Genomic DNA, 15000 nt, shown 5'->3' on the forward strand with positions numbered 1-15000 from the left:
TTACTGTAACTAATGGGAATATTGGTGCACATTAGTGATTTCATTCATTCAAATATTTATTTTGTTTTGCTATACTTCTCCTGCCAACCAGCCGTCACGGCTCCCTAGCAACCTCTCGCTGTCCCCCAGGGGTCCCCGGCCCCCACTTTGAAAACCCTTGACCTAGACTACAATGAGAAGCCTAAATGTGTGCCTATTATAGATAGATAGATAGATAGATAGATAGATAGATAGATAGATAGATAGATAGATAGATAGATAGATAGATAGATAGATAGATAGATAGATAGATAGATAGATAGATAGATAGATAGATAGACTCAGCTCAAATTTAGAGCAATAGAGTTCATGTCTTAAAAAAAACAATCCCAGATTATCATTCCAGGGCAGTGGTATCAATCTCAAATGTAAAGTGGGCAAAAATGGGACGAAATCTCAATCCCATCATATGTGGAAGTTAAAATGTGCCCGCACATTCTGTTGTATATGAATGTGAGATATGAGTGTTCAAGCCATGTTAGGCTACTATATATTACAGTGATGATGTATATCGACCAACAGTAATACAGATTTGAAACAAATGATTTGGCCCCTGGACATGAGTTTTACATCCTTGCTCTAGGGCAGTGATGGGCAGCCTGGATTCATTATAATCCAGTGCCATATATTCCAAATGACCTGGTTTTACCTGTCCAGTTCAGCCGGGTGATTACTTGCCTCAAGACACAGTGTTATAAATATGCTGTTACCAGAATGGCAACGTCCAAGTCGTAGTGCATTACTAAAGGCCATGTGTTATGTCATAGTATTGTAGTACTATGGTACTTAACTTTTCAATGACTATTACAGCGTGCCACTGGAGGTATGGCATGCTTTAAGGGGCTACATGATCATCTGGGTGAATTGGGGAGGTACCAGGTCATCTGTGCCTAACTGTAACTAATGAATGCGGGGTAAAGGACGGAGTGGAATCATGCATGTAGGCAGGCTTATAGCAAGGAGCCCTTGTCAGTGCACTTCCCCCCTGTTGTGCATTACAGAATACTTTTGCTTTGATGTTGCTGACTGAATCATGTCTTTGCATAACCTGGCTTATTTGTAAATGTGGTGTATTTGCTGTCACTGAATGTGAGCATGTAAATCAGTACAGTAATGCAGTACTGTAAATTCCAAAAGAGTAGTGGATTACCACATAATACCAAAACAATCTCTTCCTTAAAACTTAACAGTGTGCCATTATAAAAATGTGGAAATACAATATATTGTGCGGGTAGGATCTTACTGTGACCTCTGTGTGTGTGCGTGTGTGTGTGTGTGTGTGTGTGTGTGTGTGTGTGTGTGTGTGTGTGTGTGTGTGTGTGTGTGTGTGTGTGTGTGTGTGTGTGTGTGTGTGTGTGTGTGTGTGTGTGTGTGTGTGTGCGTGTCCATGTCCACATCTGTGTGTGTGTGTGTGTGTGTGTGTGTGTGCCTGTGTGCGTGCGTGTGTGTGTGTGTGTGTGTGTGTGTGTGTGTGTGTGTGTGTGTGTGTGTGTGTCTGTGTGTGTGTGTGTGTGTGTGTGTGTGTGTGTGTGTGTGTGTGTGTGTGTGTGTGCGTGTGTGCGTGTATCTAGAGTCTTCCGGGTAATGGCACCATTTCAGAGTCTGACCTGAGCAACCTGACGTACATCAGCTACATCGGCTGTGGCCTTTCCCTCTTCTTCCTGGGGGTGGCGCTCTTCATGCACTTCCTATTACGGTACAGTACACTTCCGTTTACTTTGCCAATTTATTATCAACCAACAGGGAAGGTCTAAGCATGAGAAAGGTCACTCGTATTGGTTCCTATTGTACCATAAAAAACGTACAATTCCATGGACAAGCAATGACTGAGATACCTGAGAAAAAGAGAAAAAATATTTACATGTAAGCAGCTCAATTCAAATATGCCATAACAAGGTAGTCATTCATCATTTGGCACGGCAGACTGAACATTTCATTTCCACAAATGTTGATTTATTTAAAAATACATTTCGGGAGGAAGCCGTGGAGTGATTGACAGTTGTCTTACCTTCTCAGAGATTTAATTCCTCCTGCTCATTTACGATTCTTGAAGACTTCTTGAATTGTCCCATATCCTCCCCTTTCTCCTCCATTTCACTAGTGGTCCTGTGCTACTATCCCTCTACAGCAGTGATTCTCAAACTGTGGGCCGGGGCCCACTGGTGGGTCCTGAAGGCACTCCAAGCCTTGAAATCATTTTCTAAAAATCTAAATTATACTGTATTTTTGTGCGTTACTGTTGACTATCTATTTGAGTTTAATGGTTTACTGGAGCAGAGGTGGGGTCCGAACATTCTCAAAAATTTCAGGTGGGCCCCAAGTCGGAAAAGGTTGAGAACCCCTGCTCTACAGCGTTGGGCAGTAATGCATTACAAAAGTAATGCATTACTGTAATGCATTACCTTTTGCTACAATGCAGTAATGTAAGGCATTACAGGGCAAACATCTGTAATATTTACTTAGTTACAATGCTAAACTAGACTGCCTGTGCAGTCGCCTTCGACTGCTTAAGGTATATCCCCGAAACGCGATGCTTCCAGTCCCCCATCATTCCTACCACTCCCGTCCACCATTTCGTAAATGTATATGATACATACAGACGTGACATGATGTGCATAGGCTTAAAACCAAACGACTATTGTGAAAATGAAGCAAAAAATGGGGCAAATGGTAATACTGTTTTAATGGTTCAGTGGATATACCACATAGGTACAGTGTAATAACCAGTGTAACAATGTTTAATACAATGTAATACCAGTGTAACACCGCCATTTTTTTTACTTACATCATGTGTTTGTGCGTAAGTGGTATTACATGGTATTGCATATTGTTACACTGGTATTACACTATATTACATGGTATTGCATACTGTTACACTCGTTATTACACTGTACCTGATATTGCATATTGTTACACTGGTATTACACTAGTATTACATGGTATTAAATATTGTTACATTGGTTATTATACTGTACCTAATATGGTAGATTCACGGAAATGGTGAACCATTAAAATAAGGTGTTACCTGGCAAATCAATCCACCCAGTCAGACGTTATGGGCCAAATGAAAATTCCGCCATTTTGAAAGTGTTGTCTTCCAAACTCGAATCAGTTCATGAACCTACACTAGAGCATTCACACACAAAATCTGGGACAAATCCATCCACCCGGTCAGTAGTTATGAGCCAAACAATAATTCGGCCATCTTGAATTCAACCATCTTGTTGACCTCCAAACTCGAATCAGTTCATGAACCTACCCTACCGCATTCACACACCAAATCTGGGACAAATCCATCAACCCGGTCAGAAGTTATGGACCAAACAAAAATTCGGCCATCTTGAATTCGGCCATCTTGAAAGTGTTGACCTCCCAACTCGAATCAGTTCATGAACCTACCCTAGAGCATTCACACACCAAATCTGGGACAAATCCATCCACCTGGTCAGAAGTTATGGACCAAACAAACATTCGGCCATCTTGAATTCAGCCATCTTGAAAGTGTTGACCTCCAAACTCGAATCAGTTCATGAACCTGCCCTAGAGCATTCACCTGGGACAAATCCAAACATCCGTTCAAAAGTTATCGCGTTAACACGAAAGACCTTACGCGGCGGCGGCGGCGGCGGCGGCGGACAGGCGGACGCGGCGGACGCGGCGGCAAAACCATTACATCCCCAACGCTCCGCGTTTCGGGGATATAATTACTTAAGTTACAATGCTTTACAATGACCTGGATTGTTAGTGGTATTCAGTATGGTGGGTCAGAAAGAAGCTATTCCTGAACCTGGTAGTTTTTTACTCTGCATGCTGCCTGGATGGGAGGTGAAAAAGTCATGACTCGTGAAGTTGATTTACACTCTAATAAATTGCCACATCCATATTTAGGCCTACAGTTCTTTTGGTGAAAGTGACTAAAGCAATGCAAAAGTAGTGTAACGCCTTACATTTTAAATATAGTAATATTGTAGTGTAAGGGACTATTTTGAAAAGACAGAAACATGTAATCAGTAATGCATTACAATTTTTGAGTAACTTGCCCAACACTTACATAGGGGAGTGTGAGCAGATCTCATCCTGCATGATTTCCTCTTAAAGCATCCCAGGACTAGCCTGGTTCTTGCCAGACCTCTGTGTGTGTGCTCTGGAGCCCCCTGGTGGCACTCCAAACACACACATCGGTCTGGGAGCATGTGGCAGAATTCAATTTCTGGACGCAAAAAATAATGCCGAGCATTTATTGCATCAATATCAATGGCTGCTCGCATTGAGGAGTCACAGGACATATCATAGACTATATTAACGCTTTAGAGATCAACAGAAAACGTTTTTGAAGGAATTTGCTGATATTAAAGCAATAAATGCTGCGATTATTTTTTTGACTGTAGAAATGGAATCCTGTACATGCTCCCAAACCTAGTAGTGGAGCTCACAAAGCTGTGCGGAACTACAGGTCGGGCAAGAGCCAGGCAATCCCAGGACAGCTACCATGCCAAACATGCTTTATGCTTTACACCAGGGGTGGGGAACCTATGTCCAATCCGGCCATCTTATCCGGCCCCAGGCGTCATTTTAATGGTATGCAGCTTCACATGAAATGTGCCATATTTTGTGAAGAAATCCTAGAAATCACATTTCCAAAACAATTAAGTTATGTATATTCAGGGGACCTAGAAGAGGTGGGGTCTGTTTTAAATGTGGCTGCCTTCAATATAGGCCTAAAGTGCAGTGGTAAATCCTGGTTTGTGTTCATATATATATTGTATACAATTGAATATCATTTAATTACATTTCATGTTGTCACAATACACACTATAAGTTCATGTAACTGTAAAAATAAGAATAAAAAGAAAGAAAGGTTGTTTTGCGACATGAAAAAATAAAGAGCAAATAAAGAGAATAACTGAAAACGTATGTAATTGTGTTATATCGTGATATATATCGTTATCGCGATATAAAGTAATCCATATCGTGATATAGCTTTTTTTCCATATCGCCCAGCCCGAGTCCGAGCCCTGCTCTTCCTGACCCCATTGATGAGTCCTTGAGCAAGACACTTAAACCCAAGTTGCTCCTGGTGGCAGGGTGGTTCCCTGCGTGGCAGCCACTGCCACCAGTGTGTGAATGAGAGTGTGAATTGGTGAATGTGAGGCATATAATGAGTGTGTTTACATGCAGTTCAGTGTCCCGAATATGATTGGGATATTAAGTATCCCGAATTTGCGTTTGAACATATAAACACCTTATCCCGACTTCAGTATCCCAGATAAGCTCTTATTCAGGACTTTGAGAAATCGGGATATGCTAGGTGGAGTATCCCGATGGAAGTCGCATGTAAACACCTTATCCTGGATAGCAAGGCATCCCATAGAGCGCTGTTGCTGGTATCCAGGCTACACGCATTTGAAGAGAATTCTGTAACGGCTAAGAATGTAGACAGGGATATAGCGCTCTGTGCTCATATAAACACCTTATCCCGAATATGATCATAACCGGGATATGCCTCATATTCGGGATACTGAACTGCATATAAACACACTCACTGTAAAGTGCTTTGAGTGCTCGAAGGAGTGGAAAGGCGTTATATAAATGTAGTCCATGTAGCCCCTTAATGCACGCCGTACCTCCAGTGGCACACTGTAATAGTCATTGATAAGTTAATAACAACCATAGTACTACGATGACATAACACAAGGCCTATAGTAATGCACTACGACTTGGTAATTGCCATTCTGGTAATAGCAAATTTATAACGCGCGTCTTAACGGGTTAAAAGTTATTTATATATTTTTTTATCTCAATCTGACTCACTACAGCAGGGGCAAGTCCAGCCAGTCCGTCCAGGTGTTGATGAACGTGTTTGTGGCTCTCTTCCTCCTCAACCTCACCTTCCTGACCAACGAGTGGGTGGCCAACACGGGCAGCTACGTGGGGTGTGTCGCCATAGCGATGCTCATGCACTACTCCATGCTGGCAACGTTCACCTGGTTCGCCATGCAAGCGCTCCACCTCTACCTGCACCTGGTCATGATGCTCGACATCAAGACCTTCAAACACTACATGCTCAAGATGTGTCTCCCCGCCTGGAGTAAGTGAGGAGACATTGCTTGGGACACAATGACATAAACACACACATTCACGCACAGATACGGACACACACACGCACGCACACGCACACGCACACGCACACACACACGCCACTTTTTCTATTTTTCAAAACACACACACACACACACACACACACACAGACACAGACACACACACACACACACACACACACACACACACACACCATTTTTTCTGTTTTTCAAAATGTCTATTTTTTTTATTTTTTTTGCCACATACAGTACTGTAGACTTGCAAAACATACAAATGAGCCCACAATGGGCATGCACATACAGAGCGGAGTACTACCACAGCCACAGTCAAATGTAAAATGGTAAAACCGTAAAAGCCACCGTTAAGGTCAACACACATACCTCTCAGTACATAAAGGAAGATCTTTTTCAATTTTACATTTTGTAAGAGATTAAGAGTTTCATGGCCGTAACTACATTTAGAAATGTAAAGTTTATCTTTGATGAAAATTGATCTATGATGAACAATGATAAATTCAGTCTGTATATGCCACCCCCATTTATCCTCCTGACTGAAGAGTTTGAAACATTCTAAATGTACAGCATGCAGTACAACACGCAGTATTTGACCTCCGTATTTGAAAATGTCTCGTTACGGCCCTGAAGAGTTTCTGTGTTGCCGAAAAAAATAATGAAATAATTTGTCATTTCTTTGTTTGTCCATTTACATAATCGGTATTACGTCTGTAGGAGCTAGAGACTGCATCTCTGTGTGTCATGACTCATGACGGTTTATGGACTATCGTCTTACTGTAAAAATAGGACTGCTGAATCTCCCTCATTTGAATTAACAACTCCTCTGTTATTCTCTGTCTCTGCCTCTCTCTCTCTCTCTCTCTCTCCCTCCCTATCTCTCTCTCTCTCAGTCTGCCCTGCGTTGGTGGTCATTGTAATCGCCGCTCTGGACAAGTACCAACTAGTGGACATCAACACCAGCAGTGGCAAGGGGGCCAAAATGTAAGTTGGAGATATTTCCACTTACGAATCACATTAGAGCTATACCACCTCTTAGAGCAGGGGTCCCCAAACTAAGGCCCAGGCCACGCCCCTTTGACTGTCCCTCCACCTCTCTGCACCTCACCATTTGAACTGGCCCAAAGAAGCAATCCTCACAGGAAAAAAAATAATGATGAAATATATTTTTTGAATATTTTATTTTGTTTATCAACAGCCTTCCTGCAGTTTAATTTTCACTAACCTTGTGTAACCTTGTGTTAAAATATTTAAAGTGATAATATTAGGTGGTTTAGAATGTTCATCTAAACCGATTAAACGAGGACACTGCCCATGCAAACAAACAGTTAATCTAGACCAATTGCATTTAATTGGTTTAAACGAAAAGGGCCCATGTAACGAAAACGTGGCTAATGAAACTTCCTGTCCTGTTTCCCGCCAGGTGCTGGACCAAAGACATGCTGGTGCACTACGCAGTGAACATCGGATACTACGCCCTCGTCTTCCTCTTCTCCATGGGCATCTTCGTCGTCATGGTGCAGAGGATCTGCATGGCCCGCAAGATGCAGAGCAAGGACGTCAAGCAGCCGTCGACCTCCAAGAACCTGTCGATCATCATGAGCCTGCTGTTCCTGCTGGGCATCACCTGGGGAGTGGCTTTCTTCAGCTACGGGCCCATGCTCATACCCTCCTACTACATCTTCTGCATCCTCAACTCCTTCCAAGGTACGTTGCCCTGGGTTTAGAAAGGTGGTAAAGTGTCTTCTTTTTCATGTTAGGCTTTGTCTTGTTGTAAGGAGGGAGTAAGTATCTAAGCTAGTGAGAGTCAATGGATCTCAGTGATCCATTGACTTTCACTAGCTTAGCTACATACTCACTCTTGGGTGCGCCAGAGATTTCAGGGGGTGCACAGATTTTTTTTGTTGACGATGCTACCAAAATTCTGCTTACAAACATTGTAATTAGGCCAAATTAAACATGTTTTGGTCCTGATGTAAAGTGATGAAGGTACTGATTAGTGTCTCAAGCAAGCATCATTGTAATTAATCACTTAAATCAGTTTTTAATGCGTATACACGTGTAGAAGTTTGGGTTGGGGGTGCACGGTTTGTCTTGAGCACAGGTAAGGAGGGTGCGTTAAGGAAAAAGGATAGGAACCTCAGTAATAAAGCACAACGAGTTCTTATAACATTCTGAACATTGTAAATCCTGACTATTAGAAAACCTCTTTCTGATACTTCAGAGGTTATAACAGACTTTTTTGATTGATCAACAGTTGATTACAAAAAAAAGAGAGAAATCAAATCAATTTCTGCAGGCTGTGCAGGTACACCATCAGTCGTAATGCTGCCCTCCACTGGTCTAATCTAGAACTACGTATCTATATTATAGTGCGATTAAAATGTGTTCTTTTTTTAAATCGGGTTAATGTTTGTGTAGTTAATTAATGGAAAATGAATCGTGTTCCAGCCGTAGTTTTAATACATTGACCTGAAAACATTTCATGGTTTAATGGCTTAGTGGTGAAATAATCCAGTCAGGTCAAAACTACATGTATCTAGAAGCCTAGAGTCGGTAGCCTACAGGCCAATTCATAATCTAACCAACAAAGTGTCCCTGAACACAATACAACACGCAGTGTCGTAAAATACTCAAAGCGTCTAAAGATAACATCAGTCTGTGTCCTCGTGCTTGTTGCCACTCATGCAAAGTCAGAGGATGAATGTTTTGTTTGTTTTGTGTTCTTTATCTCGCCCTCCTCTGACCTCTGACCTCTGCCCTCTGCCCTCTGTTCAGGCCTGTTCCTCTTCATCTACTACTACAACAACAGCAGAGACGTGATGGACGGCATGAAGCACGAGAACCCTTTCAAGAGCAGCACCTCCTCCAGCACCAGCGCTTCAAGCAACACCTACGTCACCAACGACTAACCTAGACATAGGCGTTAGGCATAGGACATTTCTCAAAACCTAGTGCACGCACTTCCAAGTGCATCAGCCTAATTAGTCGTGCCCAGTGATTGGATACTCTTTGGTGAACTCTATGGCTGTGACTAATAAAGAGTATCCAATCACTGGGCGGGACTAATTAGGCTGAATACACTTGGAAGTGTGCGCACCAGGTTTTGAGAAATGGCCATAGACATAGTGTAGAGTAGACATAGACAGACATAAACATACTGTAGACGTGGATAAACAACAAAAATTACGATTCTCAGACGTAATTACGATATGAAATAAAACGTATAAAATCTTACTCTAAAAGGGCTCAAAATGACAAATGTAGTGGAGGGAGAGTGGTAGCCAAGGCCCCTTCAAGAACAGTTTCTCCTCCACCATACTCATGAACGGCGTGACGTTTTCCATGTGTGTTACGCCCATTTGTGGGGGAAAACAACCCATGCAAGTCAATTGGTGATGTTGAGGTTTAATAAACGAAAGATACGGACCTGTAGACCAGCGTCGTTCACGCGCAACATGCCGAAAACGTGTTGTGTTGCCGGCTGTTCAAATAATATAGCCAAACAGTCGTGGCTGAAGCATGGAATGTGTTCATTTAGGCTAGCCGATGTAGCATGTAAGTCAATGAGACATTCGGTTTGTTTTCACCCATAAAGGGGTGTAACGCAAATTTAAGAGCAAAGTACCCGGATGGCCGTTCATGAGTATTGCTGGAAGAAGGGATGGGCAACTGAAAGATGGGGGGTCCACATGCGGTCTGCCTCCTCATTCTGTGTGGCCTTTAGATAAAATATAACTTAAATAAAAAATCAGCATATATATTTTTTAAAACCACTACTGAATTTATGCATCGTAATTATAGGCCCAACTGTTGGCCAATAGAGAACACTCCTATTCCTTCCAAACAATATCGGCAGTCAGTGAGCAACCAACTGCACCTCGAACTCTGGCAGTTGCAGTCAGATCCGTGGTCATGTGGCCCTCCGATGGCGGCGAGAAAAAAATGTGGCCCTCCTTATCATGAAAGTTGCCCATCTTTTAAAGCAACACAACTAAGGCCTCATCATCAACAACAAAAATACGATTCTTAGAAGTAACTATATAAAATAATTATTAAATAAAAATGTGGATTTAGATATGTAGAGTCATAAGAAGGCATGGAAGCAGGAGCACCCCTTCAAGAAAACTGCGTCTGTTGGATATTGTAAATAATAGACTCAATATTCTCCATGTAGTTTAATACTGCAGTTATTAATTTGTATCATTATAAGTTAAGTCTGACTAGTCTTACATAAATATGAGTTAAACAATAAGATAGCCTATATTTTGATGGTAAATATAGATTATGGTACGTATTACATGTTCTCAGTGTGTGTGTGCATGTGTGTGTGAGAGAGAGGGGGAAAGAGAGTGTGTGCATGTGTGCGTGTGTGTGTGTGTTTGAGAGTGAGTGCGCTCGTCATCACTTGTGTTGGAGTGGCGGAGGTCTATTTATTGTCGATGTATGTATCGGTATGATTTATTTGTTGGTAGAAAATTGACAATAAAGTACACTTTGACTTTGACTTTGCAGGCTATGTATCCATACTCTATGACGACACATGTCATGAGCATCCCCTGTGGCTAACAGCAGGTGGCAGTGTTGCTTAGCTTTAGAGCTTTTCACTCCCGGACATCTCCAAAGTACCGTCCAGCCTGTGTCCTGGATGACTTACACATGTAGTGTAAATGTGCAAATGTACTACTGTACTTCACAATAGATGTGATGGGAATGCATGACTCCTTCAAACCTGTAGCTGAAAAAGATTATCCCCACGTCAATGAGTCGCCCAGTAAAAATCTAGTGGTGTCATGATTCACAGTGAAAACAGAGGTAAGCTACATAGCAGACTGCTTTCCAGTAACGGACAGGGTATGACTCACAAGAAACACCTTATCCACTTAAAATAAAGGCTACAAAAACGATGCCGAAAGTGCGGTTCTAGACAGCGGGTGCCCTGTATGGAAACGGAAATCTGCTTCGTAAAACAAACTCCAAAGTTACATAATAGATCTATATCGGGCAAGGGAAGGGAAAGGATGTCTTACCGCTCTGACTGCGCGCACTGCGCAGCCGGGGAAGGCACATGAGGAGGAAGCGGACCTGCGCTGAGCTCGTTGCGTGCCTATGGGTAATTACCGCGCCGTCTGCTGAGAGTTGTATCCAGCGGCAAGTGCGCTTTCACAAGCGGTGGAGAAGTGATCTCATGGCTACCTGCAGCGATAAGAGGCTGCGGAAGAGCAACCGGCTCATTCCACTGCCTAGCCTTTGACCCCCAGTGCGAATCCTGACCAGTGTGTGTGTGTGTGTGTGTGTGTGTGTGTGTGTGTGTGTGTGTGTGTGTGTGTGTGTGTGTGTGTGTGTGTGTGTGTGTGTGTGTGTGTGTGTGTGTGTGTGTGTTCCCCAAGGCCGAGCCTATTTTCGCATACAGATTTAGGCTAAAATGGGCATATGTTTTTTTTAACCTTGCAATTAATTTGACTTCAATCATGTTTTCTCTGCTCTTTATGTTTTTGTAATGCAAACGTTGACAGAGAAATGTGTTGTGCTAGTTGGTCCTATGGTTTTCTAGCTTATGACTTAAGCAGCAGGTTTAAAATGTGAACTTTGAATGAAAGCTAAATATCCTGTCATGTAAAAACCTCAAATGCATTAAAGAGACGTTTAAGAGACGTCTGTTGCCTACTAAAGGTACAACATTGCTGCTCCTCATTCTGTTTGTCCATAGGCAACCTCAAAGGCATCTGGTCCTTCCTCCTCCTCCTATCCTTGGTAGGCCTATACCACACCATCTATTGTCTGCTGACTGCCACCTTACCCTGCTCAAATCCATATGCTTTCACAAAGACATTATTTTATGTCTGTTTTTTTTTTTTTTTTCTTAAAGCTTCTCATGTGTTGGTTTTGACAGTGACAGGGAGGAGATGACAGGAAAATGGTGGGCGAGGGATTTGGGGGAGGATCTGGAAATGCCCCCCGGGCCGGAATCGAACCCACCTCCCGGTGCAGTACCTTAGGAGGTGTGTCAGGCACAGGGGCGGACCTATCCATTTTGGGGCCCTAGGCGAAATATAAACATGGGGCCCTCCAAAAGTCATTCTTTAAACATGTACAAAAAAATAAGGGTCACACATTGGCATGGAGGGTGTTATTGTAGTGTTTTTTTCTCATATGTATCTTCGATTTCATACGTGAAAAATTAAGATCGGGCCTACTTTTTTGTGTTTATCGCAATTCACTAACAGTTGAGGGCCCCTATGGAAGACATATTTGGTCGGGGCCCTAGGCAATTGCCTAGGTTTGCCTAATGTAAAGTCCGCCTCTGGTCAGGCACGGCCAAGGCAACCAAGACATTCTTGAGTGTCGAGTGTCTTAGTACACAGAACCATATAGCTTTGTCTGTGCTTAACACAATGCCTATAGTGTGGTCACATTTTTGTTGTTGTTGTTAAATGGCATTCCTGTTTGATGTCCTTATTCCTTGGAATTGACAAAGAGAAAAGAAAAAAAGAGGGTAGACCATAAAACAAAAGCATGTCAAATCTGGCAGGCATGGATGAGCTCAGAATGCGGTCACGTTGAGCCAGTGGAAATTGTTTATGGGAATCATATTGGGATGTTGCTGTGGCAGAAGTGGGCCCGATGATGGGAATATCTGTGGTGGTGGGAGTTTGTCTGTGCGGGAGACTAGTGCTGTGTAGCATCCTGTTTGGCATGCCCAGAGCAATGGCATCATCACAGGAGGCAGGTCAACCAAGGGTCTCAATATGAACACATGGTGTCTATACGGGGGCAAAGATATAAGAACGACAGACGCCCTTTAGTTCTTACAGTACATTGAGTGCTTAAAGGTGGAGTATGTAATTTTGGTTGCTTATTGCCAAAATGTGTGCTGCCCATGCACAAATTGGATATTTTCATGAAAAAATGACAAAGAAATAAACTAATATTTACTTGTCTGTAAGTACGTTTTGCAAAGATGTCTATTATTACTAGTCATTCAAAATGGTGGACATGGAGACGAATCATGTACAGAAATGTACATTTCCAAGTCATAATGATAAGTATGTCAGTACTTGGAAATTGATGGTGGTGGCTAATACCTGAAAAAGACAAAATCTGTGAATGGGCAGCAAAAAGTCTGGAAATAAACTACTACAAAATAACTGTTAACCCTTTACAGGGCAAGCGACTATATTCACTTCCGATTACTTGCACACCAATCACAAATGCATTGCCATGCCTCTAGCCTGGGAACTCCCATTGTGAGTGCAGGTGACTCACTAGTCATGAACCTCAGAGTTACTTTCGGACGCGACACAAAACAGAAATAAAAGTCTGGAATCCACAACTCAAGTTTGATGTCTTTCTTTATAATAACTTAAAATCATGCAAAACAAAAGATGAATTCTTAATTCCCATCTAAATAATGAACTGTAATGTGATGGTCAAAAGACTGTGATGCTCCTATGGTTCTCGGCTTCTACACTGACGTTCTTCATGCGTCCTGACGGTTTTATATTAATATTAGTAGCCAATCAAAATGCACCACAGTATCTAGTGTCTAGGTAAAACTACAAAATTACAAAAATGAATTCGTATTACACTGAATATGCATACAATAATTCCTAAATATCCAAATTAACTGTAATTCTGCAAAACAGAAATTCAAAATACAAAATCTATGAATACATAAATAAACATTTTACTTAAACATAGAAAATGGCTCTAACTCCCATACTCCCCTTCAGTTCTACACAATCGTTCCAATCTGAAAGACACTTGTGATTAGCCTAGGTCTGGAGGTAACCAGGCAACCGCTCTACAAGGGGGTACACCCAAGTGGGTTATATCAAATTAATCAGGAGAAATCAATCAGGCTTTCAGACAGATAGAGACAGCTTGACATTTGGCCAATCAGCAGTGGCCTGGAGTCTGTCAAACTTTTTTTTTTCACTCGGGAGCTGAGAGTTGTGTGCCTACTCAGAGACTTAAACAGGTGTACTGGGCCAGTAAACTGCACTTTTCATGCCTGTGTTGCTAGTCTACAGGTGTACAGGTGTTGTAATGAAAGGTCACGTAAATCATAGGTCATCTGAAGGTCAACTCACCAACATGGTCCTTGTGTCAAAAGCTAAGACTTTCCTTACTCTGCAAATCCACATAGTATACAGCAATTCAAAAGAAAGAAGTTTACCACACATTTGTTTGACTGTTTACTTGTTTATTTTGAGCGAAACAAGTGTTTGGCCTCTGAACTGTATGTCACCAGGCTCGCTCAGCAAAGTACACATTTGCAGTACATACATATACAATACATAGACCTACGTATGCATGCAGGCGTGCGCACACACACACGCACGCATGCATGCACGCACGCACACACACATACACACACACACACACACACACACACACACACACACACACACACACACACACACACACACACACACGCACGCACACACATACACACACACACACACACACACACACAGAATGCCTACTCCTTACAAGGTTCCACAAACCAGATGGGACCAAGGCATTTTGAAGATGCCTGAAAATGACCAAGTGTGGGGGGTGACATGCCACCCAGTGAATTAAAAAGCTGGATGACAGTTTGTGGTCATGGCTAGTGTCAAACTCTCATGGGCAGCCTTTGTCATTTTGGTAAATGTCACGTTGTCATAATAAAGGCATCCAAACAATGTCAGGTTCACAGTAAAAATCTGTATAATTTATGTCACGTCACCTAATATCAGAAGCAGTTGGCATAGTCATTAGTGCTAGTTATGACAATGCCATGTGAGCCTTATGAAGGGGCCAAGTGGCACCCCTTTCTTTGTTCTGAGTACCACGCACTGATGAA

General features: G+C 42.3%; 1 protein-coding gene across 1 annotated transcript in view; it reads left to right on the plus strand.

Moving 5' to 3' along the window:
• Positions 1-9066, plus strand: part of LOC134435211 (adhesion G-protein coupled receptor G2-like) — a 14548-nt gene extending 5482 nt beyond the window's left edge. The window contains exons 7-11 of the mRNA XM_063184076.1: positions 1611-1735; positions 5856-6127; positions 7043-7133; positions 7573-7856; positions 8928-9066. Coding sequence (XP_063040146.1) covers positions 1611-1735; positions 5856-6127; positions 7043-7133; positions 7573-7856; positions 8928-9061 — 906 coding nt within the window. The 3' untranslated portion in view covers positions 9062-9066. The remainder of the gene's footprint in view (positions 1-1610; positions 1736-5855; positions 6128-7042; positions 7134-7572; positions 7857-8927) is intronic.
• Positions 9067-15000: the final 5934 nt, after the last annotated feature.

Source organism: Engraulis encrasicolus, chromosome 19, assembly GCF_034702125.1.
Source record: "Engraulis encrasicolus isolate BLACKSEA-1 chromosome 19, IST_EnEncr_1.0, whole genome shotgun sequence".
In the NCBI taxonomy this organism is placed as follows: Eukaryota; Metazoa; Chordata; class Actinopteri; order Clupeiformes; family Engraulidae; genus Engraulis; species Engraulis encrasicolus.